Below are 25875 nucleotides of genomic sequence, written 5' to 3'. Positions count from 1 at the left end.
CAAGTTTTTTTTTTTTCCTTAGGAATGTTCTGTTGAATAATGTAGACATGTTCAAGTAGTTCTTCACCAACTATTAAACATATTTTGTTTGCATTAATGGTTGTTACACTGACTGCAGAGATCAATTGTTCCACAGAGTGATTGCTGTTATTAAATGAAAGCAATGGGGGAAAAAATGACTCGTTTAAGTGTTTGTTATTGTCCACCCCACTCGCCAGGCTAAGTCCTTTGGGTAAGCTGAGCATAATGTATTCAAGTTGTTGAAGGATTCACATGACAGAATGTGGAAAATAATGCAAGAAGTCTTGGGAGACACACCAAAACAATCAATCCAAGTGCTTTAATAACGGCTATTTTTCACTTTTTAATCTGCTGTCCTCCATTAGTGCTCGGCAGACGGTAAGCGAAACCTTGTGGTTTCGTTAAAGAAATATTTTGTTACCTAAAATGGTAATCTAATTCGCTCAGCCATTACCGAGGCAGGGGTCGACCGTTATGTCACTCTCCAACACGTGTATATGTAACTTGTTCGGATTCGAGCGCACATTTAATCAATTACACGCTCTTACGAACGTGACCTTTTGTGTGGCCAAACACAACCTGTTCTCACCTGCTCAGCGCCAGGCCGAACCATTATAGACCGGTTAGGTATTCCTCGACGGGACATTTCTCCATCTTCGGTTTGTGTTTTATTGGTATTCCAGAAGTGGATGGCAGCACCACCGGGCTGACGAAAGAGAGCAACAAGATGATGGATGATGGAAATTTAGGAGGCCTCCTGGGCAGGCCACTGAAGGGTAGAAAAACAAGAGCTCTCTTATTTATTCCTCTTGTCAGGTTAGAGTAAGAGTCGCTGTGAGAACAGCTTGGTAAAAGTACCTCTTTGTTCACTTACGTGGATAATTTCAGGTGAATAATTTGTGGATTAGATTTTTTTTTTCCCTTTTTCCCCCTGGAGCTCATAAGGGTTTTGTTCAGAAGGATCCGTAACAAAATCATCATGTGGTTCAGACAGACACCGACATGAGCTCTGATGTTCTCCGACGTTCCTCCGCTTCGTCACTGATGAGGAGAAAAAGGACCATCAAAGAAGTCTTTAAAGTTTTCAGAAAGGTCTATTTAAACGCACGTTAAACAATCGATGCGGTCTGGTTGGCTGATTCCGCGGTCGTCCCAGAGTAAATGTCACTGATGCATTGAACACTGCGAACAATCACTGCTGTTTAATGAGCCTCTTTGAAATCACCAGCCCAGCTTTCCCTCCAGTGATTGGCAGGTAATGCTGGCTGCTCACAAACTCCTGAGAAAGATAGGGGAAAACACATCAGCAGCTTGTTGAGCTTTTTTTGTTTGTTTTTTTTTTCTTTGTGTGTGTGTGTGTGCGTGTGTGGGTGTGTGTGTGCGCGTGTGCGTGTGTGTGTGTGTGTTTTTGAGTGATTAGTCACTAATGACTCAGACATTGGGAGCATCAACTCCTTAGAGGAGAACATTTAAGGGAAGAATTATCCCGAGTTCCTCGATAGTATCGATCATAATTTTGTTTGGAGGTGTAAAGTATTATTATTAAGCTTGACTCCTCACAATGACAAGCTAGGTGCTTAAAAACATAATTTTCTGGTCAGTCAAAATGCAGTTTGACCAAAGTGATGAGAAGAATGTCGATGAAAAGTCGACATTTGCACATTTTTATGTGGAACCTGCTCCAAATTATTCACAAACATTTTTTTTTTGTTGAGCATATTTACAATAATCTGAAGAAAATTCAACTGGCTGGTATTTGCCAAGCAGGAGCGCCATTCATTATGTTTGGTGCTGATTAGCTGCACCCCCAAAAGTAGAGATAAGGAAAACTTTTAATGTTAGCTTCTGTGGTGGATCTAAGATTGTTTATACTCTTCTAATTAATGCACATAAGGGTATATTTGGTGTTTGAATGATTGAAATAGGCAGTTATAAGCATTTTTAGAGGGGGTTTCGAGTATTAGCAGGTTTTAGCTATTCATTAGCAGCTACCTATCAAGGCAGGTCTCTAATCCCCGCAAATACCAGTGGTTCATTGTACCTACCTGTAAGCAGGTGGTGGCAGCATCATTGTTTGGGCCTGTCTCTTCATCTGTGGTGTTGGTATTTTAGATGTAGTTTGATATTTTTATCCTTACACACCTTGAATCGACATTTGGACGTTTGAAACACGGCTGGGTGTTCCGACAAACTCAAACTCACATCAGAACTGGTTTTAGGATGACTCCAACTTTCGCCTTACTGAAATGTTATGGGCCTTGTTTAAAGTCTGTTCCAGGAAGTCAATCCGTTTAAATTACTTTACCAGTGGAAAAGTGGTAATTAATATCTGTTTCATTGCCAGTTAGTACATTAAAAAATTACCGGGAAAGGAAAAGTGCGGAGTGAGTCTACAGAGTTACAACAAAAGCAAGACAACTGCACTTTATGTTTTTGGTTTTACTTTATGCCCATGGCTTACAAAAAAGAAACTTTGTGTTATTTGTTGAAGATATATGTGAAGTGAATAGACTGTAGAGTTAAAATGAAAAGTCGATTGTTCAAGATCTCCGATGTTAGTTTTTTGTGCAACAGTGAAAAATACCTCCACATCACAGTTCAGTTTTAATTTGTGGCGTAGCTACGCATCCAGCTCATCAAACGAAACAATACAGGAGTTTGGGTAAAGAAACAAACTGAGATTTTAGAAACACTTGTGGGAAAGTAAGCAAGTAAGTTTCACAAACGAAAAATTATTCCAGTTTAAATTTGGCTATCCAAACCTAAACCTGCTTTTATTTTGAGGGCAGGCAGCCTACTGCGAAAAAAAAGTGTTGTATTGTGTGTTCCCACATTTAAAAAAAAAATCCCTGTTGCATGTAGATGATTGAGGTCTGGTTCACCCTTTCTGAAGGTTTTACTTTTTCATCTAGACATTATTAAATGCAGTCCCGTTTCATTAAAAATAAAGCTCCTGGGTGAGCACAGATGAGCAAGCTAGCCAACTTTAGTATTGTTAGCAGCTAACGGTTAGCCATTGTTTTAGTGTTTCGTTTTACCGACCATCCAAAATGGTCTCGCTTAGAGTTTAATAAGAGGTGGAAGGCTCTTCAACACTTTTCTAACTGTTTCCATCCAGCAAACACAAAAACTACGTCCTTTCTTACTTCAAAATAAGAGGTGGCATGCTAACAGAAAGTAGCATGCAGCCACTTTCTGAGACACGCTTGACTTTAGCAAGAAACCTTGTGACCTTGTGACCTGCTAAAAAGCAACATTACTCAGATAAAAACCCTCACTGGGTTATCCTTCCTCATTTTTTTCCTAGCAAGCACGTTAATAGAGCACCCTGAACTTTTTCTATAAACTGTCTCCTGTAAATGAGGCATGGAGGTGAAAACCGGCGTCTCTCCTCTGGGCTTTTCTCCTCTTAACACCAAATTTCAGTCTCCTTCTTAATAATCTGAATCAGCCTTCAGATATGACTCAGGGATTACATTTCATTCGACGCGGTTTTAGACGTTATTCCATGTAAATGAGCTAATATCCTATTGTAATATCCCATGCACTGTAGAACTAAATCCTTCCTCTGCTCGCGGACAGCAGCCTCTGAGCTCTCTGCTCCCAAATCAGATAAGTGTCACCGTGCATCGGGCTGAAAATCCATACTTATAGGAGTTATTTTAGTGACACTGGGGCTTTTGTTTCTCTGTAATAACTATGCAGCCCTGACAAAGGACCAGTGTTCCAGTTGCTATTAGCATGCAGATTTCCCCGTGTAGTGCTACACCATATCTTGTCAGTACAGTGTGTACATTGTCTCGGAGCTGGAGGGGAGGGATGGGCATGCACTGGATGTCCTCTGCTGTGGGAGCTGCCCTAGATTGACCGATGGCTGTCAAAAGTGGAAATTTCAGGAATGACTGTTTCCTTTTTAAAGTGCTGCAGAAAACCCTAAATATGCTGGGGGTGAGGGGGGGTTAAGTTGGGAAAGAGGGAAATAATTTCTATTTAATAAAATTTACAAATAAATATCCGGTACTGTGTGACATTCAGTGGGCTGAATACAAATGAGAACCACATTTTGCTGCAATTACAGGTCCCAGACTTTAGCCGTGTGTCTCTATCAAGTCGTGACTCTACAGACCGAAAGTTTTGACATTCTTCTTTATAAAGTAGCTCAGGATGAGTCATATTGGATCGAGAGTCCTCTTAGGTATCGACATTGAGTGGGCTCAATGAGTAACTTATGAATACGCTTTGACCTAAAACACTAACAAACTTTTCCGCTCTGTGACCGCCCAGTGTTTTTCTTTCTCACTTTCATCCACTATTCAATATTTATAACATTCAGGTAGCATAAATGCTGCTTCCTACCTTCTGATTTTAGTTGGCCGTGAGTTCTTAGGTTTTTTTTGTTTATTTTTGCAGGGCTGCTGGACGAACCCATCGGTCCTTTTCTTGACAGGAAACGTGTTTGTTTTGCGCTTGCTGTGCTAGCTTTTGTGGGAAAGCAGCTTGATAAATTTGACAATCAGCAAATCAGAAACATGAGCATGGCAAACACCGTTTTAATGAGTTGTGTTAACTTATATTTTACCATGACCATCTTTGGAGGACAGCTCTAGTGAGAACTAAAGGACCTTAGTTTAGGTCCATCTGTTTTTAGGAGTAGCAGAGTAGAGAGGGGTGAAAACAAATGCATGCCACACTTTTGAGCTTTTTATTAGAGAAAAAACTGTCAAAACTACATATCTTTTTACTTCTGCTCTATAATGTAATACCTTGAGCATTTCTATCGCAAACCTATGTGCAAATTTGTGGTTTTAATTTGAGCGGATGTGTTAGTGGTGGGTAGAAAACCCAAAAGTTTTTCTCATGTAAGTGTATCACTACTTCAATATACTTTTACAAGTAAAAAGTAGAAATTACTCAAGTAGGAGTAAGAAATGGTATTTGGTAAAAAGGTTGTTCAACTACCGAGGAAAAATGATCAAAACATCAACCGTTTAATATTTTAAAGTCACATCATCAGACAGAACAAAATATTTGGAAGCTATGCTTTTTTAAGGACCAAATTGAAAATAATTCATAGAAATCACATAAATACAAAATAACAAAATCAGCCAAGAAACTTTTTTCATTCTAAATGAATTTCTTTCAACATAACAGTTTTGAAACTTGAACAAAACTGCAGGCGTGTGTCTGGTGAATTTTTGGTTAAAACAAATGTTACATTTTACACAAGTAGCGATACTTCATATTAATAATACTGAAATAAAAGCAAAAAGTACTCCTAAAAGTACATTTCTTCCCAAAAAATTACCTAAATAAACATAACCCTGGTTGTAAATATGTTGCCTAGGCAACATACTGTAGCTACATGTCTGTCCAGCTGAGAAGGTGAGCGTCTTTCCAGATAAAAAAAAAAAAAAATCAAATATCAGCTGTTCTGGTCTCCACTGCAGCAGGAAGGGCCGCGGCAACGTTAAAAAAAAGTTAAATAAGGCTCCCTTTGTGCCGCTCCGGGTTTTGTTGTGTGCCATGCGGGCCCGAGCCCATAGATGACCCTTGTTGTTTCTGCGCAGGCCTGGTCGAGGCAGATGCGAAGCAGAACAATGGCTGCGTCTCGGAGAAGCCGGCGGTGACTGACTCCACGGGCGCTGAGGGCCCCCTCCAGCCCTGGAGCCCGGCCAGCACAGCTGACCCTGACGCCGCCACGCCACGCCCCCACCTGGTCCGCCTCTTCTCCCGAGATGCCCCGGGCCGCGAGGACAACACCTTCAAAGAGCGACCCTCGGAGTCGGACGAGCTGCAGACCATCCAGGAGCACAGCGGAGCGGCGTCGGAGTGCGGGTCGGAGAGCCCCGAGCAGGACTTAGAATAGGCTGACTTTTTTTTATTTTTATTTTTTATTTTACCGTTTGGTTGCTCGTTTCCCTTCTACTTTCTTTTTTCTCGGTTTTTTTCCTTCTACCCCAACACTCTTTTGAGCTTTGCTCTCTTATTATAGAGAGTGACGAAAAAAAAAAGTAGATTCGACTAATACGAATAAACCGCCAACCGCTTCTACAACCATGGCATCTGCGAGCAGCTCCGCGCAGGCCGCCTTCGGGCTGGGCCGGAGAAAGAAGAACCCCGGGCTCCTGGATCAGATAGGAAAGTTCTTTGGAGGGGACAAGAAAAGGAAGGGCAAGGTGAGGAAAGGAGGGAGGGGTCCCAACCTCTCGGGGTTGGGGGGCCTTCTTCTGTGTATGTTGGTTATTTTTGCTGATTTTACTCCCAGAACCACGTTTTTCTTTTCTTTTCTTTTACTTTGGATTGTGTGACACATTCTGTAAGAATTTCTCGTGACATGCTTTTGTTGTGTTGGTTTTACTGTCGGTGAAGCAAAGTGTGGCGTCATCCGGTGCTGACCGGACCCGGGACAGTGACTTTACCAGAGGGGTTTGCCTTCTTTTACATTCCATGTAGTCGACATGATTTTGTGTCATTTAAAGTTTTTCTTTTACATAAATGGTACTGACACTTGTAGCAATTTTTTTGTCTTTTGTTAAGTCGTGAGGTTTTAAGGTGAAAGTAGAGTATTTGTCAAACAGCTGGGTTTCACTTCAGGTACCTCACTTGTTAATCCTAAATCTTGGGAGTGGACGCTTGTCGTGAGACGTGACGCGAGCGGATTACCGTCGGATTATTTCACCACTTTGCTTTGGGAGGTTTTCTGCTGATGCTGTTTATGTCTCTTTCTCAGCTAGTGCTTACGTTATGCTTGGAACAATGATCAACAAAAAAATATTTATATTGTGTTGAATGCAGGTTAGTTTTTATAGCCCCTTTGTGTTTTTCTCTCTTTTTTTGTGAAATTATATTGAAAGATTATTCTATAATGTAAGGGGGGGAGAAGAGATTAACTTATTTTTTCCAAACAAGCTAATCGTGGGGTCTTTGAGTCTGTGATTATTTCTTAGATGACTAGTAAAATAAAAATGCAAATAATTTTTCTTTGGGGAGTTTACCGAAAAAAAAAAAAATTGAGATAAAACAGAAAAATGCTATGCTTTGCGGGCTCCTGGCACGGAGCGCCCTGCCAGTTCTTCTTCCAGACATGATGGACTGGTTGGCACAGCGACGGTCTGCGCAGACCTGCTGGCTCCGCCCCCTCTGTGGCCGGGCGCTCAGCAGTGCCCTCTGGAGGTTACAGAAATATTCTCTCTGATCACGCTCCGTCTTCTAGGCATGGGCCAGGTTTGAGATTCTCACTGTAGGACCGCATTAAGTCAAATAGAAATATCTACTTTAAAATATGTTTTTGTCATTATTACAGTAAGAATGAAGAAAATGTTTAAATTTTGAGTTTAATTCATGGATTTGAGCAAAAATAGAGCGCCAAAACCCACTAAAATTACACTTGTAGAAGTTTTCAAGGTTATGTTGCAAAATAATATACATTTTATTTTTTAAAAGGTGAAATAAGAGTATAAGAAGTGGATATTTGCTGCTCAGCCTGCTGTCAGCTGATTTAGATATGTCCCTCGTAGCTTGTTGTTTGTAGATTCACTTTGTTCATGACTTTAAAAAAAATCTCCAAACAGTTAAACCCATTACTCCTGCAGGAGAAATGGGTGGGGCTCCTCCGTTTTCCGCCCACAGACCTTGTTTTTTGCTCCCGAAACAGCTGATTTTCTCTTAATTTCTGTAATCGTGACCAAAAACGTAGCCTTCATTTGTTTTGTTTTTGCTGTTTTCTTCCAACCGGCGGAGCGGCAGCTCGACCGGCCCATGCCTAACTGCTTCCTCATCTGGCGAATCAGAGCGCTGCAGATAAACCAGCTTGAACATATGCATTCCTCCTACGCCTTATGCTAGCTGTGAAACGCCCCGCTGTGTAAGAATCAGGAAATTGCTTTTTTAAGATTTTAAGAGACAGCTGTGGGCCGAGACATTCAGGGGAAAAAAGCTCATCAGTACTGCTGGTGGAAACGTTCTTACTTTTTGCCGTGCTGCTGTTTGTAACGATAAAAGTTTTTCAAATGAACCGATCCACGTCGGCGGCGCTGCGTTCACCAAGGTTTTGCCTTCGAGTTCTTAAATCTTCAGTCACTGACAGGTTCGCCCACTTCTGCTGCCTCTAGCAAACGGAATAAATAGCCACGCTGTCTTCCTGCTGCAAACATTAACTTCTCCAACTAGTTTTAATCAAGGAGACAGGTATTTTCTCTTGTCGAACCACAAACACATCCTTAACCACACACTTTGACATCATAGGCTGCAGTATTAGTGAGGAAAGTTGTGCCAGTGTTTGTCACCAAAATGACAAATCTGCATGTTGATTTTTAGTGATATTTAATTCCTTCCAACCTCCGCATGTGGGTACATGGGGTTTCTTCTATCTTTTTTATGTTTTTCGCCACTTTTAGTTATTTTATTAAGAGATATTTCACTCAAGATGAGTGAAGACAGCCAGTCTCAGAACATAAAGCGTCTGCAGGGACATCTGACGCTAAACGCCAACGAGTTCGAGATCAGTGGGGCGATTTTAAAGCTACTAAAGCAGAAAGAAAAGACTGAAAAATGACTGGATTTTTTTTTTTTCTTTTGAAAAACCTGATTCACAATTTGTCAACAGGTACAGAGTGAAATCCAGGATTGATTCCTGCGTCCGTCAGGCTGTTTTTTAGCTCTCCCGCAGTTCTGTGATGCTGTAATCTAACCCCAGTGTCTTGGATGAGGGAGTTGACGACCCCTCATCATCAGTTTGTTCACCTCAGGTTAAAATGTCTCTGACCCAATCTGTGAGCTGCTTTTTTGTTTAATTTTGTTTTTTGTAACGCTTTCTAACTCTGCTCTGGGGTCATGTAACTGTCTGTATCCATGGCGATCGATGACCTGTTCCTGATATAATCTTGTTTTTTCTGTTTGGGTAAAATTGCTTGATTAAAATTCTTTAACAACAACCCCCGGCGCCTCTCTTTGTTTTATTTTTTGCTTTCTTTGTCACTCGCTTGGATGTGTTTTGTCTTCTCTTACCGCAAAGGAACGATAAAAATCATTAACAGCTAACAACTTACCAGAAAAAAACCCCTCTCATTTCCATTTGTTGCTGTTGTTTTTCTTTTGGTTTGGAGACAAGTTTTTTTGCCTTTCGCCATCCCTGTGGTTGAGACTTAATGAGTTTAAATATATTCTGTCCCTCGCAGCAAGAAAAAGAAGAAAAAACGGAGTTATCAAAGTGGCTGTAATGGAAAGCAGAGATACTGTTTATCTCCACTCTGATAGAGCTCGGTAATGGGCGATTGCCTCGGCCTGTTTGTGTGAGCCTAAAGACGAAATTGCCAGGAAACGAGAGAAAGCAATTGGAGCTCGTGTGCCAAAACAAGGGCAAAAGATTCTGGGATACGATTTCCCCCAAAACGTCGGCGACCAGAAATTAAGTTTATACAGAGTTCAAATCAACGTTCAGTCAGTTTCTAGATGCATGCAGTTTGCAAGTCTTTCCATATAAAAAGGCATTTGGTCACTTCAGTATTTCGTACAGATGGAGTGCACCGGGAAATTGTTGCTGCATAATGATAAAGAAAAGGCAAGAATTTCACATCTATTTTTATGCAAATTAAATGCAAACTAAAAAAATACATAAAATGACTCATACTGCTGAATTACTGAATTATTGCCAGCCCTGCTCGGCTTTATCAGTCACACTTGAAAAGAGCAGAAATGTCCAAGTTTCCAACAAAAGTGCTGTTATGGCTGCAGCGTGGTTTTTTTTTTTTTCAGTTTCAGCAATACGCCATATAAAAAAATTTAAATTTTTTTTTTTTTGAGAGAGAGAGAGAGAGAGAGAGAGAGGAACTGTGATTTAATGTAGAGTGAATCAAAAAGAGAAAGTTCTCCATTATTTAACACATGACGTGCTGGCATGACATTCCCCCAGTATGATGCGTATGAGTATGAAATATGACTGCTTTATCTTTCTTGTATCGTTATATTAACACATTTAAGCCATGGGAATGATATATTGCACGTTTTTTGCAGTTTCAAAACTTTAATTCTTTGGAAACGATGAGAGACGTTTTACTTGAATAACTAATCAGGGTGTAGCAAAACAAATTCAATGAATAGCATGGAAACATTTCCCCCCCCAATGTCTCAAAAACCATTTCTTTTTAAAGTGATGTATTTTCTTTTGCCTGTTCTGCAGATTTTATTAAAATGATTAAGCTGACGGATGGTACGCAGCAAAATTCTCCCACTCATTTTGGTACAATAACTTAGAATTGCATTCATATTATTATGAGATATTGAAATATTAATTTTTCATGTCTACAAAAGTTCTATCTATCATCAGGGTTTAAAGTTATGATTACTTTGCATGTAAAAGTTTGTCAGTCCAGTTCTAGTTTAACTTTATTACTGAACTTTTAAAACACAGATGTATCAGCAAAATTTGTGGATGAATCTTTTTTGTTGGTTTTGTTTTTGCAGCAGATTTCCGTGTGTGTGTGTGGGTTGAACAAAAAGTCTAGCTCAAGTAGAATTTATTCTTCTTTCCTCTGAAACAAAAGGCAGCTGTGACAAATGTTAAACACCGCAGAGTTAGCAGTCAGAGTAGACAAGCCGTATTATTCCTCCAGAGTAAACAGCCACAAGAGAAAAGTTAGGCTGGAAGTGAATAATTTCAGGGTAACACACAAAGTTTTGGAACGTTAGCTAAATCTTACATCCCAACCTAACAGGTATTCAGGAAGTGAAGCTAGCAGAGAGAACTGGTATGAAGCAAAATGTCATCATCTAATCTTTGGATTAAATATTTAAAACAGTCATCCATAATAAAGCAGACTCGTAGTCAGGTGTAGCTGTACCTGTAGCTTCACTTCAGATGCTTGGAGATCATTAAATAAAAATAAAATTGTGGGTGTATAAAGACAGGAAGGTTAGAACTAAATGAGGGTCGAAACCCATTTCATTCCCTTCGCTTAGTATCTGAAGGGAAAAAAGTGGGAAAACATATTCCCAAGCAAAACATTTAAAAAGAGCATTTTGAGCACTATTGGTACTGCATGATATTTATAAAAACTAGTTAAATATATATATATATATATATATATATATATATATATATATATATATATATATATATATATATATATATATATACATATTTACTAAGAAGAGGTTTCACAGTTACATTACTAGTCATTTTAATGTCAATCTGCAAATTTCTGCCACATGTACAATGCTAAGTTAGCATTGTATAGAAACACTTAACAGATTCTAAGTAGGTAACCCAGAAAATAAAATTTTTCTGTTTGATCTTTTTGTAAAGAAAACATAAAAGTCTTATAATGGCAGAGTGGGTCCTCAAGTAAATTCTGCTTACGCTCAATAAAACCTTAGATCATCCGAAAAATACCTGTCAACTTGTCCAGCCTTTCAGTTTAGGTGGACGGCCATTTCCTGTTTGGTTTGTGATTAAACCTTCACCAAAGATTGTACTATTGTAAATACCACGGTGCATCTTGCTGTCACTCTCACACTCTGTTTGCTTCCATCTACATTTCTGAATGCTCTCGAGGCCAAAACAAACTGCTGGTTTTGCTTCTCAAGGCAGCACGCGGCTATTCACTTCAAAGGTACACAGCTGATTTTCAAACGAGGCGGGCGGCTTTCGGGCGGGGTTCCTCCCAGACTATTTGATGTCTTGTTTCTTTCTTCTCTCCGCTTTCTTAAAAACCAAACGCGGCGGGCACCGTTTTCTCGGAGCTCTTCCTCGCCTCGTCTCCCGTTCCACATCATTTTCTGCGTGTGGGGACCTAGCCAGGCGAAGATTCAAGCAGGAGAGCACTTTTGGAAAAATGACATCTTCAAGGGATCTCTGTGGAACAGAGCTGGAGTTCGCTCGCTAACGTCAAAGGCAAAGAAATATTTGAAATAGTTCTAATAACGAGGAATGACGGTGTTCCCCCCCAACCCCCTCTCCATCTTTCTCTTTTATATTTCCCATCCTCTTAGATCCAAATTCAAAACAGCCATAAAAGGCTGGCCGGGTTTCAGAGTGCGCGTGTCATAATGTGTATAGCAGTGATGGCGGTGAAAGTTCCCCACTTTTTTTCTACTACCTTAAACATCTTTGATGTCAGGCAGCAGTGAGGTAATGGATGGGAATCATAACCCACCCTCAACACACACACACACACACACACACACACTCGCTACAAATAAACTCCCAGTATCCGGGACTTCAGAGGAAACTCCATTGATTTTGCTGTGCACTCACCTTCAGCTCCCACAAAACTAAATCCGGCCTCACCCTTCCCTGGTGTCCAAAAATACCCGGAGATGGAGCAGACTCGCTTTTGTCCGTGAAAATAAAGGCCTGTCCGGCTGAAACCTTGTTGGGACAAAATTATGAGAAAACCCACACGCGTGTTCCTTTATGCTCCGGTCAGAAACAGAAATACACGAGGTAACAAGAGGTGAAAGGTTTCTGTATTAGAAGTATTAAGTGTTACGCCTGATGTTTCTGTAAAGTTTGCATGAGTTAAAAAGTTGTTTTTTTCCCCCCTCATAATATATAATTGGTCTCTTTGTTAAGTTAAACCCATCAGCGGTAAGAGAGCGGCTTCCCAACATGTTCACTGGTACCAGTGTGGTTCATTTTTAATAGGTTCTGGCCAAATATTGGACAGTAAGCTGGGTGGAACTCCTCTGTCATTAATCTTACTGACTTCAATGAATTAATGGAAATAAATTCTATTCAGAGCCACCGCGGCCGCCAGCTTTCAGCATTATCAGCGCATTAAAAGTAATTGTTTGTTTTACGTCCCTCGGTCGTGAGCGAGACGAACGGAAAGTACATGTCAGAGTAAATTTCCACATTAACAGAGCAGCTTTCTGTGTGGCCCATCTAGTAGCCTGTAGGTTTATTTCATATTTATTTCTTTACTTATTTCAGTTTTTTTTGAAAAACAAGAAAACAAGTGATCAGTAGGACAAGAGGAAACGTTCATAGAAAAATAATCAGCTTACCACTACTTTTCTGTTTGAAAACGGGTAGAAAGACGTGAACACTTATTTAATCCTACTCCTTATCTCAATTTAATGAAATATATTACATAGCGACTCAAGAATGATTAGAAATGTGTAATTATGGGTATTCATATGCCTGTTCAATATACAACGCTAACGAACAGGTTAAAGGTCAACCCCCACTTAATCACTTGACGCAAACCTGTGACTATGTTGATCCCTTTTACATAAAAATTGGTCAGATCATGTGTTTTGTGGGGATTTTGTCGTTTTTCATAATATTTCCCACCTTTCTTTTTAAACTAGATAGAGCGGTCTGCATCCCTTGGGCGTTTACCCAATGAAATTACATTTTCTTAATAGCCAACCGTTGCAATTTGATTTCAACTTTCATTTACTTTCACTTCCTAATGTTAAATTCACTTCCTCGTTCGCTTTCCTTCAATATCTTTTGTTTTCCACCACTTTTCTTCTCTAACACTTAGACTGTATGGAATTGGGGGGGGAAATAAAAACAAAAACACGTTGACGACTCTAATATGGAAGTGTTCAACTCCCAGAGGTTGGTCATAAATTCAGCAGCAGTATCTCTTGATCGTGAGAGACTTTCTCGCTATAACAAGATTGATGTCTCAACAAAACCCAAATAAAACGATGTCGCTTAAACGGGAAAGGCCGTAACAGTAAAACGCCAACGCCTCGCGGGGACGTTTGAGTCCCGTCCAGAAGAAAGACAGAGAGAAGATTGAGTCAGTGGAAGATCCATTATGCCTTTTTAAGAATTCATAATCTGTTTGAGAAACATATTTTCATATTTTGCTGTAAGAAGAAAGATTGTCATTCCCACACTTAAACAATTCTTTACTGACCGTTCATAAAATGAATGTAAAATTCTCAGAATGAGTATTGCAGCAGGTTCTTGACATTTCCACACACACAGAGAAATGTTGTGTAAAGTGAAGGCTGAAGTTTAACTTTTTGCCTTCTTGAGGAGGAAAAACATATTGTGTCATAAATGTTTTCATATTTAGAGCATTGAGGAAGCAAGGGTGTGAAAGTATAATTTCAAAAAGAAAAGTAAAGCTTCAAAACATTTTTTTGTTTGAGTTTTGATGTCCAGATTCAGAGCTTCTTACAGTCCTTAAAATTGATATCAGTTTGCTGACTTGGTGAAAGTAGACGGATGAAGATCTTGATCAATACAACCTGAATCTGACTGCCTTGCGTTATAATGAGCATCAAAATGTAAATATATATGATTGCATTGCTTGATCTTGTGTTTCTTGATGTAAATTCAATTGAGTTTAAACAGAGAAGACATTCAGGACCATTCTTAGACTGACATGACTTTCCAGATATAAAGGAGTCTCAAAGCCGTCTAAAGACGTAAAAACCGAAGAGTTCCACATTTAACAGAAGAAAACATGAACACTTTATTGTGGAAGTTCTTCATTTTTAAGTGACCTTTGCACCTGTTGGACCACCTGTTGACCGTTGCAATCAGGAAGGGAACGGATGATAGTTTAGTCCACCGTTCTGTACCTTCCTCACTTCATATCAAGCAGTTTATTAATCTTTACAATTTTCTTTCAAACCAATTCAGGGATTCCTGGTATGTAACCCTATACACACATCTGTCGTGCACTTTGTATTCAGCTACAGGACAAGCTATGCAGCAGAAGCAACATTCTCTTGTTGTATTTCATGTATTCTCGAGTTTTTAGGTAAAAGATTTGCCCGTTGCATCTGTATCCATGTGTGCCAAATTATGTCTGAGCTCACTTGCTTGTTTTGAGTTGTTGCCGTGGTCATTGGCAAACAAATGATGCGTGTGGGTAGCCTGGCACACGCGGGCGCTCCGGAATCGGAATCGGCGCCTGTGCCTTTAGCACAGCCAACATGTCACCCCAGACGTGTTCAAGGCCGCTCCTCTGCTTTTCTCCGCAGGGTTCTTTCCGAGGTGCTCTCTCTCCAGCCCCTCAGAAAGCGTCTGCCACCTCGCCACGCAAACGCGGAGCCGAGAACGCCGTGGTCCACTTCTTCCGCACGATTGTGAGTAGCGAGCTAAACCTCTGAGCAACCCTCAGAGACTCTCAGGTTCAGAGAGCCCCAGCACAGTTACCCGACCACGCTTTGCCTCTGCTGGTTGTCTTTGTCTTCTTTGCCTCCCACCAACTCAAAACCTTCTTTTCTTTACTGTCTGCTCTTAACTATTCCTCAGGTGTCCCCTGCCCCTCCTAAATCTAGGGTGAGTCTGCTTTACTTTTAATTACACTACAAGTTATCACATAGAAATAAAAAAAAAAACAAAGTCTGGTATTTTCCTGACAGGTAAGTTATACAGTGCTTTGCAAAAGTATTGATGTTCCCACATTACGACCACACAGCTCAAGGTATTTTAGACGGACCAGTACAAGAAAAATGACGAGGCTTTCACATCTCTTCCACAAATAAAAAACGCATAACCACAGCGTCCATTTGCATTCAAGACCTGCTAGACCCGACTTATGTCGAGCAGTAAAACCCGTCTGCTGTCAGATTGGACAGGGACCATCTGGGAACAGAAAATATCAAATCTGGCCACAGATTTACCTCTGAACATTGACTGAGGTCAAACTAAATGGGACATAAATCTAAAATGGTCGGCCATGTTTGGGTGGTGCCATACCTTTTCTTTATTAGGATGTTTGATTAAACATCAAACTTATAATAGGTTGCTGGCTCTCTCTCTCTCTCAAGCTGTGATTGCCACCATGTAAAACCTCCCAGATGTCTTCATATGGCTATTTGTTTTGGAACAAACTTCTAAAACTTTCACAGTTCGACTGGATTTACCTCCAGTTGCTTGTACTGGATTTGACTGGGAGGTGTAGGAACAAAAGAAGGCTTGACCCCCATTCACTTGCATGACTTTGTGTTGGCCCTTTACAAAAATGCATTTGAAGTTTTTGATTGTAATGTGAAAAACGTGGAGGGAAGGTTTTACGATGGCACTGACTGCACATCATTTTATTTTATTTTTTTTAACGGTTCAATCTAAAGTTTGACCTTGAGAACTGCCTTTTGTTCATCAGGAAGGAACAGAGACAAAACATTTAGAGTTTATCTCAGCATCCATCACATATTTGTAATCAAAATCAGTTTAGAAGACCTTGCGAGAAAATTGTATTATTATTATTATTACATAACCATCCATACCAACCCTTCCAAATGTGATCTGATGCACCACGTGTCGATGTGAACACCTGCATTGTTTTTTTTTCCTCCTGCTCCTCCATGTCCCACCTGAACTCTCCCTCTGCCTCCCTTCCTTCCTCAACCACTCAACTCCTCTCCTCTCCATCCCACCTTTGCACCAACACACACTGTTTCTGTATTTTCCCTTCCTCCCTTCTGTCTCTTCTTTCTCCGCACTCCCAGTGGAGGGGACTAGCTGCCAAGATGGGCCTGGTAGGTGGTTTGAAAATGGCCGAAAGACCAGACAGAATTTTTTTTTTTTTTTGCCTTTAAATAAAAGACTCATTCCTTCAACATCAAATCACCTCATCTCCTTAATTAACCGTTCGAGCACGACGCCAGTGTCTGCTCTTACATCTTCCTTCCATTCGCCACTAAGTCTTCCTAATCTTCCCATGCATCACAGATAAAAACCTTAATCCCAGACTTTGGTGAAACTATATCACTGTCATCCTGCGACTGGTGCAGTCTCACGTTTCCACATTACGACTCTGATGATAATACCAGCGTTACTCGCTTCTTCATGGTACTTATGTCATTCTAAAGGTTCCTCTGTTGTGGCCTCCACCTGCAGCATCACGTCTTTTAACACCGTTGTGATTGTGAATGTGGCCCCAGGCTGATAGCTACGAAGAATGGAGACGTTGCTAAGGGACTGTCCAAAACTTATTGGCACTCGTTACCTGGTTATTTTACGTCCTAATAATAGTATCAATACATAAATATATTAACGGATTTACATTTTTTATGTAAAGTTACATTTCGCTTGCACTGCCTCATCGAACATTTTTTGGACAGTCTCGCTCGTCTGGTGCAGAATTACTCAGAAATCGGCAACAATCATTATTTTTTGCCTACTGGAAGGTTATGTTTCCCATCTTTAGAGGAAACTTTTTCTTTTTTTGTCACATTTGAATTGGTTTTAACCCTCTGTTACCCCTGTGTCATTGAAAGGGAAAATCAATGAATCAGCTAAAAAACTGATCCTCTTATAAATATCTTTATTTTTCAAAAGAATGGCTGTATCGCAAGAACAAGCTCCGATATGTTGAAAGAAAACATGCCTCCACTTTGTCCTTCCACTAAACTTTCCATTATTATAGTTGGATACGGCTCAATATGAACCATCTGCTTCTTTGTGGCTTACCCTCCTTGTGTCGGGTTTCACTGGCTATTTGCTGGAAAACTCAAGTTTGGTTTATTAACAACATTTCTGGATTAATATATATAAATATATATTGATCTTACATGATATTAAAATTTCCCAAGAGACCAAATTTGGGGGTTTTCATTAGACATAATCCATAAACCTTTTGACTAAGTCACTCCAGGTGCAATTATTCCACGACTTTGACTTTTTGATTGAAATTAATGAAATAAATGAGATTTTTGACCATAATCAGATTTCTCAAGATGCACTCATGCTCTCATTGACAATAAAAAGTGATTCCTTGAGCGCACAGATGGCTTTGCATAAATTAGAACACCTAAAAAATAAATAGATAAAAAAAAATGGAATTACAGGAAGTTGAATTTCGTGAGAACAGGTTCTGATAGCCATCGTCATCTTTCCTGGACACAAAAGTTCTCAGTTAATTACGTCACCCTGAGTCTTTTACACTTTGTTGCTCCTTTGCAGCCTCCAGACTCATGCATAATTCAAACACCAGAAATGTTAAAAGGGGGTGGCGGTGCAATCATTCCGTAAAGTCGGGGCGCAGTTGGATTTCACCCTAATCAATAACCGGAGTGGCTGGAGAACACACGAATCCGTCACTCTTCAGAATATTCTAGTGAAGGATCAGTTGTTTCCGCCTTCTAGCTGCTTCCTGATTAATACTGAAACTCTGGGTTGAATTATGAATCAATCCATGGTTCTCTTTAAAAAAAAAAAAAAAAAAAGGTCAGCCATACCTCAGTCCCTTAACAATGTGTGAAATACTATGTTTATTATTATTATTATTATTATTATTATTATTATTATTATTATTATTATTAATAAACACACTTGAATTCCTGTTCTTTTCCACCTGCCAGGGCCAACAGAAGTCAAGCAAGAAGGCCAGCTCTGGGGACGGCAAAGGCACCCTGACTAGGATCTTCAAAATGGTAAGAAGAAGAAGAAGAAGAGAAATCTTTTTGTTACTTTCGCCTGTTTTTTTGTTTGTTTGTTTTTTTACTGCTTAATATATCTAAGTTATGATTTCCTTTCACTGCTTTTCTTTTCCTGATTATGAAAGAGTCAAGAGTACATATTTCTCCCCTAATGATGCTCCTGCCTCTGTCTTTCCATTTTCGTTTTCTGCCTCAGTGATGATATCAGCAGCAAAGTGAGTAAATACCGTGTGATGGAGGGGCTCCTCGCGCTTAACTCGCTGCGCATTTGTTCAGCATTGATTCGCTTGGAAAACATCATAATGTCATCGCCACAGCAACCAGAAGCATAATAATGAGAGGCTTTGAGACACGCGATTGATCGCTGGGCATCTTTCAAGCTTTATGGCGTCACTGATATAATCGCGCTGAACGATGTGAGTTTCCAGTTCTGGTGAGGAGGATCCAGGCTGGCTGCAGCTCACAAACACACTGCTGCTTCACTGCGAAGGTGCAGCTTATGCATTGTTGATGTGTGTGCATGATCTAGTACTGATATGCACGGGTACACATTGTTTTTTTTTTTTTACAATAGCTGCTAGGATGCTCGACGTATTTTATCGTTTCACTTTTCTTACATGTAAGTTTTGGCTTTCGGTTAGCAAAAACACAAAGGGGAAAGTTTTGAAAACGAACCTTTTGGACATTTCTGTCCAGTTTTTGTCTTCCAAGTCTTGAGTGGAGTATTTTTAGAAGCGCCAGACGCAATTTCAAACAATGTGAGTGGAAAAAACTGTGTGAAAGAGTAGTTTCAGTGAAAATAAGAACCTGAAATGTGAGCCGTTAGCGTGGGTATCATTTCAAACATTGTGTTATTGAAATGGCTAACATTTTGTTATGGAAAGAAAGGTAACCACTTTCATAATTTAATTTGAGCTCCACTGGAAAAAGAAAACTAAAACAATTATTCTATTTTTTTGCAATAAAAATCTAATTTAGGTCACTCTACTTCTGAAAGCACTTGCTGTATTGAGATACGTTGTAATGAAAAGCAGGTTTGGGCACAACAAAAGTCTGCTTTACTGTGGTTAGAAAGCAGAAAGCTGAGTTAAAAGATAAATATTTTGCATTTATCTACCATTTTTGTGAAAAGACTTTCATTTGTGAGACACAGTTTGGTCCGAATTATTCTAAACTTGTGAGACAAATTTATTTCATGCAGGCACTGCATAAACGTTTTGGTCAATTCAGTCTATGGCCTCTAATCCAGTCGGTTGTCAAGGCAATGGCAAATATATTCAAATCTGTTAATAAGTATCAACATGGCTAATTAAGCACACAAAATAAAATAAATACAAACTTTGCTTTTATCCACTGAAAACTTTGATCTGATGCTCAACGATTTCCGTTGTTAACACAAAGCATCTAAAAAGGTACTTAATCAAAAAAAAAACAACAAACAAACAAAAAAGCCATTCGCTGTTAATTGCTCTATATCAACACAAGAGTGTAAAGCTAGCTGGCAACGGTTAGCTTAACATAAAGGTTTGGGTAGATCCTGGACAAGTCAGCCAATGATCACAGCCAAACGATGAAATATGTTTATTTGTCAAATAGAGAGAGGAGGTTTAACGTTGTTTTTTTTAAACGTGCCTTTACGTTTTACATTTCACCAGAGTAAAAAGCGGACAGGTCCAAAAGACACTTTGCACAGGTGGACGATTTAAAGTCTGGAATGACGTACTGATGCAAACCGGGAAAGCGTACGCTTGAGCTCCGGAGTCTTCCAACATTCAAACAATTTCTCATATCATTACCATTTGCGTCATTCTGTCGAGTTTATGAGCGCCTGTTTCTCTACGCCTTATAAGCTCCTTATAAGCTTTAAAGCCCCGCTGACTCCGTCGGTATAGCAAATCATCGGCGGATGGAGAAATCCAAATTTCCCAAAGGCTCCATCTTTATAGCAGAGGCTAAACTCTGAGCATCTGAGCCGAAACGTATGAAATCAATCTGGAAGATGAAAGATGACAGGGATGACTTTTTTTTTTGTCTTCTAAATCTCTCCAGTTCGGCTAATTGGTGTGGACTCCGAGGCGTTTGAGTCATTTATTCCTTTTCTGCCACATAATCCTAAACATAAATCAGAATGCAGCCCACTCCAGTCCTGACTTTTGCTTCACTCTCAATGGAGTACAGATGAAATGACTAAAACGAAAGCTGCGTCTTCAGCCTTCGGTCCAGTGCGAGAAGTTAGCGAGCGTCCCACTATGTGGGTCGAGTTCTTAAGAAATCAGTAAAGTTTTGTCTCATTTGTGTAATCTTTCTGCCTGTTGCTTTCGAGTCTTTGTGAGAGCGTGGGAAACGACAAAGCCTGGAGGGAATGAGGAAAAAAAAAACGAAATGAAAAAAATTCAACTTTGAAGGACACCAACAGGGAAGCAGAGAGGTTTTCATTGACTGAAAACGATCGACAAACAGAATTTTTATAAAACAACACGCATTGGTCCAGTTCAAGCATACGCTATCACTCTTTCTGTTAGTTTTCTCCTCATCGGTTTATAGTAATTGAATTAATAATCTTTTCATGAATGTTGCTCAGTTAGACATCACTTTTCAGTCGTCAGAAAATTCCCTGGGTCTTCCTCATAATTAGGAAAAACTTCTTAGTAATTTTAAATAGGAAAAAAAAACAGCTTCAATATAACAGTGCCTCTGTTTTAATTCAGTTTTTTTAATTAAAAAATAATAAGCGATAACTTTGTTCATCTTTTAGCGTTTGTGTTTTCAGTACAGAACTCTAGTCTACTTTTTCCTATTCATTTAAGAGCGCGCACCTTTAAATCTTTCCTATGTATCGAAGTACCGAAAGCTGAATTCGAGCTTAATTTTCTAATTCCAGATAATGTTACTAAACCAAAATGTCTCATCCATAGGCAAACGGCTCCAGAAGTCTTTCTCGCAGTCTAAACAACTCCGCTAATCCAATTAATAAATTCATTCTGTCTCTTTGTTTTTGGAACATAACCACGACAGATAATAACCTCCCTCTGCGGACATCTGGCCTGACAAAAGGGGTTTTGATTTGTGGCCCCAAATAATGCAGGCGCGCTCATTTTGGACGGCTCGCCTTCGACGGGGGGCTTTTGTTTGCAGTCCACAGAAGGATGGAGTCAAATATTGAAATGTAACTGGCAGTGGTTTCTGCATCAGCTCGAGTAATAGTTGCTGCATTGTTTTCCTTGAACGGCAAGCGGGTTTTTTTAGGTTTTCATTGAATATTGAAAAATATATATACAAAAAAGTTTCAGTATGATTTACCTCAGTCATATGCAGCAGCTATTCCAGCGCAGCAGCTTAATCGTGAAACACGATGCAAGATCCTCCTCAGCTCCAGCGTTTTATTCCCTCGGGGGAGTTTAAATTTAAAACTTTTTGGCTGAGTAATGGAACAGTTATCCTTGAATCCTTTAAATGATTTTTAAAATTTTTTTTATTTTATTTTATTGAGCATGCAGTGTTGCCGTGACTCTTGGCTACGTCTTACTTAAAAAGAGAAACTTGATCTCGAGGCTTTGAGAAGTAAAGCTCTGACATGTATCACGCTCTCTGGGAGATCTTTAGCAGCTTAAAAGTCAATCAAACAAACTGCAGTCCGTGGTTTAGATACTACGCCTTTTTATCTTTCCCAGTTGCACAATATATAGATTTTTTTTTTCTTTTAAAAAGTAGTCTACGTGGTTGAAAGTTTCTGAAAACTGAAAAACGTCTAGCTAGCTGTTCCTGTTTCTGGAAACAAAGCTATTTGCACACACCCTCTGACATTCAATCAGAAGAAAACAACTTCTTAATTTAGATGAATTGAGATAATTAAAATTATTCCCATTTCCTACATGACAGAAAAATAAAAGATTAAAAAGTGGTTTAGAGGGGGGGGGGGGGGGGGGACCTGAAACGAGCAGAACGAGGGGCTGGTGCACTTCCCAAAATAGATTGCATCAGGAGGAAGCAATATTATGCAGAACACTTTTGGATTGGCTGAGGCTTCCAGATGTGCAACGACTCAAAGCATGCCGCCATATTTGTTACAAAGTGGCTAAAGGACAACAAAGCCGATGTGTAAGTGCAGAAAATCAAAAAAAAAAAATAAAAATAAAAACTTACAGCAAACTAATGCAAGAAGCTGGAAGGAGGAAATCTAAAAACATTTGACTCAGAAAAAAGAAAAGAAAAATAATTGAGTAATCCTGTCTTGGAACAACAACAAACCTGCTCGATTTAATGTCAGTCAGTAAAGCTACGGTTTAACACGCAGCATATGTAAATATCTGGTTTCTGCTCCGGCCGCGCTGTGATCCCATAATCTCATTTAGGTGGAGAGCAGATAACCGCCGAAAGGACGAGAGCAACTCAACGACATCTGAGCACGGCTCTCAGGCTTGATGAGCGAACTGATGAACCGGAGAGAAACGCGTTCTTCGGGAAGCAATTATAGACTCAGCTTTTTTTTTCTTGGTTGTTTTTTTCTTCTTCTTTTGTTGGGGGGAATGACTCTAAACAACAATCCCCATCAGCAGGAATCATTTGCTCGCAATAATCACCTGCATTTCCTTTCACATGCCATGGCAGACCTTTCTAGAAACTGACCATAGAGCTGGACAAAACAGAGCAGACCACTAACATCAGATTAGAGATCTTCTCCTGCTCATGTGTACTGACCTCTGTGTTGTTTGTTTCACAGGGTAGCAGGAGTGCCTCCCCAGCCAAACGCTGAAGTCCCCTCCCGCCCCCGAAAAAAAAAAACGCCTTCCAACACCAAGAGGGTCGATGTTTGAGAGCACATCATGGGGGGTGCAAACCAAAAAAAGGAAAAACGGAGGAAGTCTCGTCATCCCCTCAAACTGAGCTGCCTTTTTTTAACACCCTAATGTTTGCTATTACCCCTCTTTTCCCTCCCGCCCCCCAAAAACAAACGCTCATTCGGCTGATCAGACAGCAACACAATCTCTTCTTCGCCCTCCTCGTCCTCCCAACCGCCAAGCGTCGTGCAAAGTGTGTGCCAGTGTGAAATATCTGAGATCCTGAAGCCGCTCAACGTGTGACCAGCCTGAATGATCTTCTTTCTTCCTGTGTGTACGGGTTACGTTTTTTTTTTTTAGTCTCGTCTTTGTTGGGTTTCTAACAGAAAGGTGGCCTTGACCCCCGAAGCTGAGGGTCACGCAGGCCGGTGCAAGTACCGCTGACTTGACCGTTAATGCCGCTTGTTGATTGGTTGATTAGTACCAGGTCGCTTCTGGATTGGAAGTAATAATAATAATAATATTTTTTTTCTTCTTAAAAAAAGGAGTCGTTTTCTGTCTCGTCTTTCTGTCCGTGTCATTACCTCGAACATTTCCTCTAAGCATCGCGTTGTGAACAGTTTAATCGCTTTTATTATTATTATCCTTATTTTACTAGCGTCGTCTTTTCACGTGCTTCCTTCCCTCACCCCCTCGCGTGAAGCGTCCTGTTATGAATGTAATGTTTTTAACTTTTAAGCTAGCTGGTGGTTTTGCGCGGGGAAAAAAAGAAACTGAGACGTACATTTCCTCTTTAGTTCACTAACATTTGACGTTTTCCTCCCACGTCTGTAACCGCGTCACTTGATAGTAAAGTTTGAACGCTAATGTCGGAGACGTGCTCAATGCTTCCGTGTCGTCTGCTGCTGGCCGTGTTTCTGTCGCACACTTAGAGCTAAATTCAGTTCCCGAAATGTGCCTTTTCCTCCCGACTGCCAAAAAAAAAAACAATTAGCTGTTTCCTTTTGGTGAGTGAATAAAGAAAGAGAGCAACACACAGTTTTCACAAAGGTGCTCTGTGATTAACTCTGTAATGACACAATATAAAGTGTTTTCCTTACGAATGTGTTGAGTTTTGTGTTAAAAAACAAAGACCAATGATTTTTTTAAAAAAATGCTCCATCTCTGTTGTTTTTTTCTTTTCTTTTGCTGAATGGATCCCACGAATGAATGTAAACAACTCCCCTTATTACTGTACGTGTAATAAAAACATGACTGGCCTGTTAACTGAACATAAAAATAAAAAATTAAAAACGCATAAACCAACCCCACCATCTGTATTTTCAGAGTTTTTCTTCTTCTTTTTTTCTTTTCTTTCTCCCAACATGACTGGCAGAAAATGCCGGAGCTTTGAAATAAAGACGAAAAGCGGAAATAGCGAGCGACAGGAAGTGACGTTACTGGGTCGGGTCAAAGGTACGAGATATTTCCTTTCGTGGAGCCAGAGTGCGTGACTCGCGCGGTAATTATTTATGCCGAGCTTCCTCAGCTGCAGCGGATGGAGAGGAGCGCTCGCTATTCTGGCTAAAGAATAATCAGAGGACATGCATTTTCATGTCTTGTACAAAGGCTCCCAGTGGAAGCGGCTGCCGAAACTGAAGTCCCTTTCATTTCAGGTCTGCTGTCAAAAACATCACCCACTCCAGTTCAAATGAATCACAGAATACGTCTCGACGAGAGTTTAGTTCTCTTGACACCACTTTGTTAGAAATGTAAATTCTGTTGCGACACCTCCAGGCGCTGCAACCATCTTCTGATGTCTAAGTTTATTTCTCATTTTGTACTATTCATTTCTTTATCTTGGTATATTACGTATATACACATAACCTGCATCTTAACTCGAGTCGAGCAAATCTCAATCTCGTTGTAATCTGTTGATGACAATGACAAATAAATCTTATCTTAGTTTTCTAGGCTCTAGACGATTCAGTCTAAATCATCCTAAGTATTACACAGAGGTCCAAAAAAGGAGTTTTTATCTTGGTTTCATAAACGCCTTAATATTCAACCACATTGAAATAGCTTAAAACCACAAATGCATTTTGATGGGATTTTGTGTAGTACTGAAGTGACACAGAATTAAAATGAATAAAAAAATAATAAAAGATTAGAAAAGTGTGGCGTGCATTTGCCTTCAGTCCCCCACATATGAACCAGTTCCCTTCGGACGATGTCAGCTTGCTGGTTAAATAGAACCAAATAGTTTCCTGGATGCTAAGAAGAGCTGCAGACAGAGCCAGAGATGAAGCCGTAGAGAAGCAAGCTTTAAAATGGTCAAAGAGCAATGGTCAGTCCATGATCTGAAAGTGGAAACGGTGTTGCACCTCAAACCAACCCGCACATTTCAGTCCACCGACAGGGTCGGGTAGGAAGAGCATTAATCAGAGATGCAGTCAGGAGATCCATTGTACCTCTGGAGCTGCGAAGATCCATCGCTCCTCCAGAGGAAAAAATATCTATTATTAATTGAGCACTTTGTCAATTAGAGCTTTACGAAGAAAGCTGAAACAGACAAAATGTCTGATTCACAAAAGCCAAATGTGGATTTAGTTAGTGGATTGTGCCCACATTTAAAGGAAGTGGCCAAGTTAATGCAAATAGTACGCCATCTTCCAAGACCAGCGCTCTTCGCGGCGCATAGTTAGCAAGTGAATTTCTCTCTCTGGATTCGTAGAAGCAA

General features: G+C 40.0%; 2 protein-coding genes across 7 annotated transcripts in view; both read left to right on the top strand.

Annotated features, from left to right (window-relative positions):
* Window positions 1-6040, top strand: part of mbp (myelin basic protein) — a 72787-nt gene extending 66747 nt beyond the window's left edge. For both annotated transcript variants that reach the window (XM_023331630.1, XM_023331632.1), the window contains exon 4: window positions 5589-6040. In XM_023331630.1, the coding sequence (XP_023187398.1) occupies window positions 5589-5887 (299 nt within the window). In that variant the 3' untranslated portion in view covers window positions 5888-6040. The remainder of the gene's footprint in view (window positions 1-5588) is intronic.
* LOC102237423 (myelin basic protein-like) lies at window positions 5832-24466 on the top strand. Of its 5 annotated transcripts, XM_005799019.2 has the most exons (7): window positions 5832-6197; window positions 14974-15078; window positions 15248-15274; window positions 16447-16476; window positions 18301-18372; window positions 18575-18593; window positions 23099-24461. In XM_005799019.2, exons 1-6 carry the CDS (start codon window positions 6078-6080, stop codon window positions 18575-18577), a joined length of 357 nt encoding a protein of 118 aa, XP_005799076.1. In that variant the 5' UTR covers window positions 5832-6077; the 3' UTR covers window positions 18578-18593; window positions 23099-24461. The 5 variants fall into 5 exon arrangements, with proteins under 5 accessions (XP_005799076.1, XP_005799075.1, XP_005799079.1 ...); XM_005799018.2 differs by lacking the exon at window positions 18575-18593 and having other exon boundaries at window positions 23099-24466; XM_005799022.2 differs by lacking the exon at window positions 16447-16476.
* Window positions 24467-25875: the final 1409 nt, after the last annotated feature.

This window comes from Xiphophorus maculatus, chromosome 3 (assembly GCF_002775205.1).
Source record: "Xiphophorus maculatus strain JP 163 A chromosome 3, X_maculatus-5.0-male, whole genome shotgun sequence".
NCBI classification, from domain to species: Eukaryota; Metazoa; Chordata; class Actinopteri; order Cyprinodontiformes; family Poeciliidae; genus Xiphophorus; species Xiphophorus maculatus.
This window is presented reverse-complemented; position numbering and strand designations above follow the sequence as displayed.

What these genes read in the sequence shown, in the direction of transcription:
- LOC102237423 (XM_005799018.2), top strand. Translation starts at nt 6,078, where the DNA reads ATGGCATCTGCGAGCAGCTCCGCGCAGGCCGCCTTCGGGCTGGGCCGG. An exon ending in TCCACTTCTTCCGCACGATT is followed by an intron (nt 15,079 to 15,247) that starts GTGAGTAGCGAG and finishes ACTATTCCTCAG; the next exon opens with GTGTCCCCTGCCCCTCCTAA. An exon ending in CTGCCCCTCCTAAATCTAGG is followed by an intron (nt 15,275 to 16,446) that starts GTGAGTCTGCTT and finishes CCGCACTCCCAG; the next exon opens with TGGAGGGGACTAGCTGCCAA.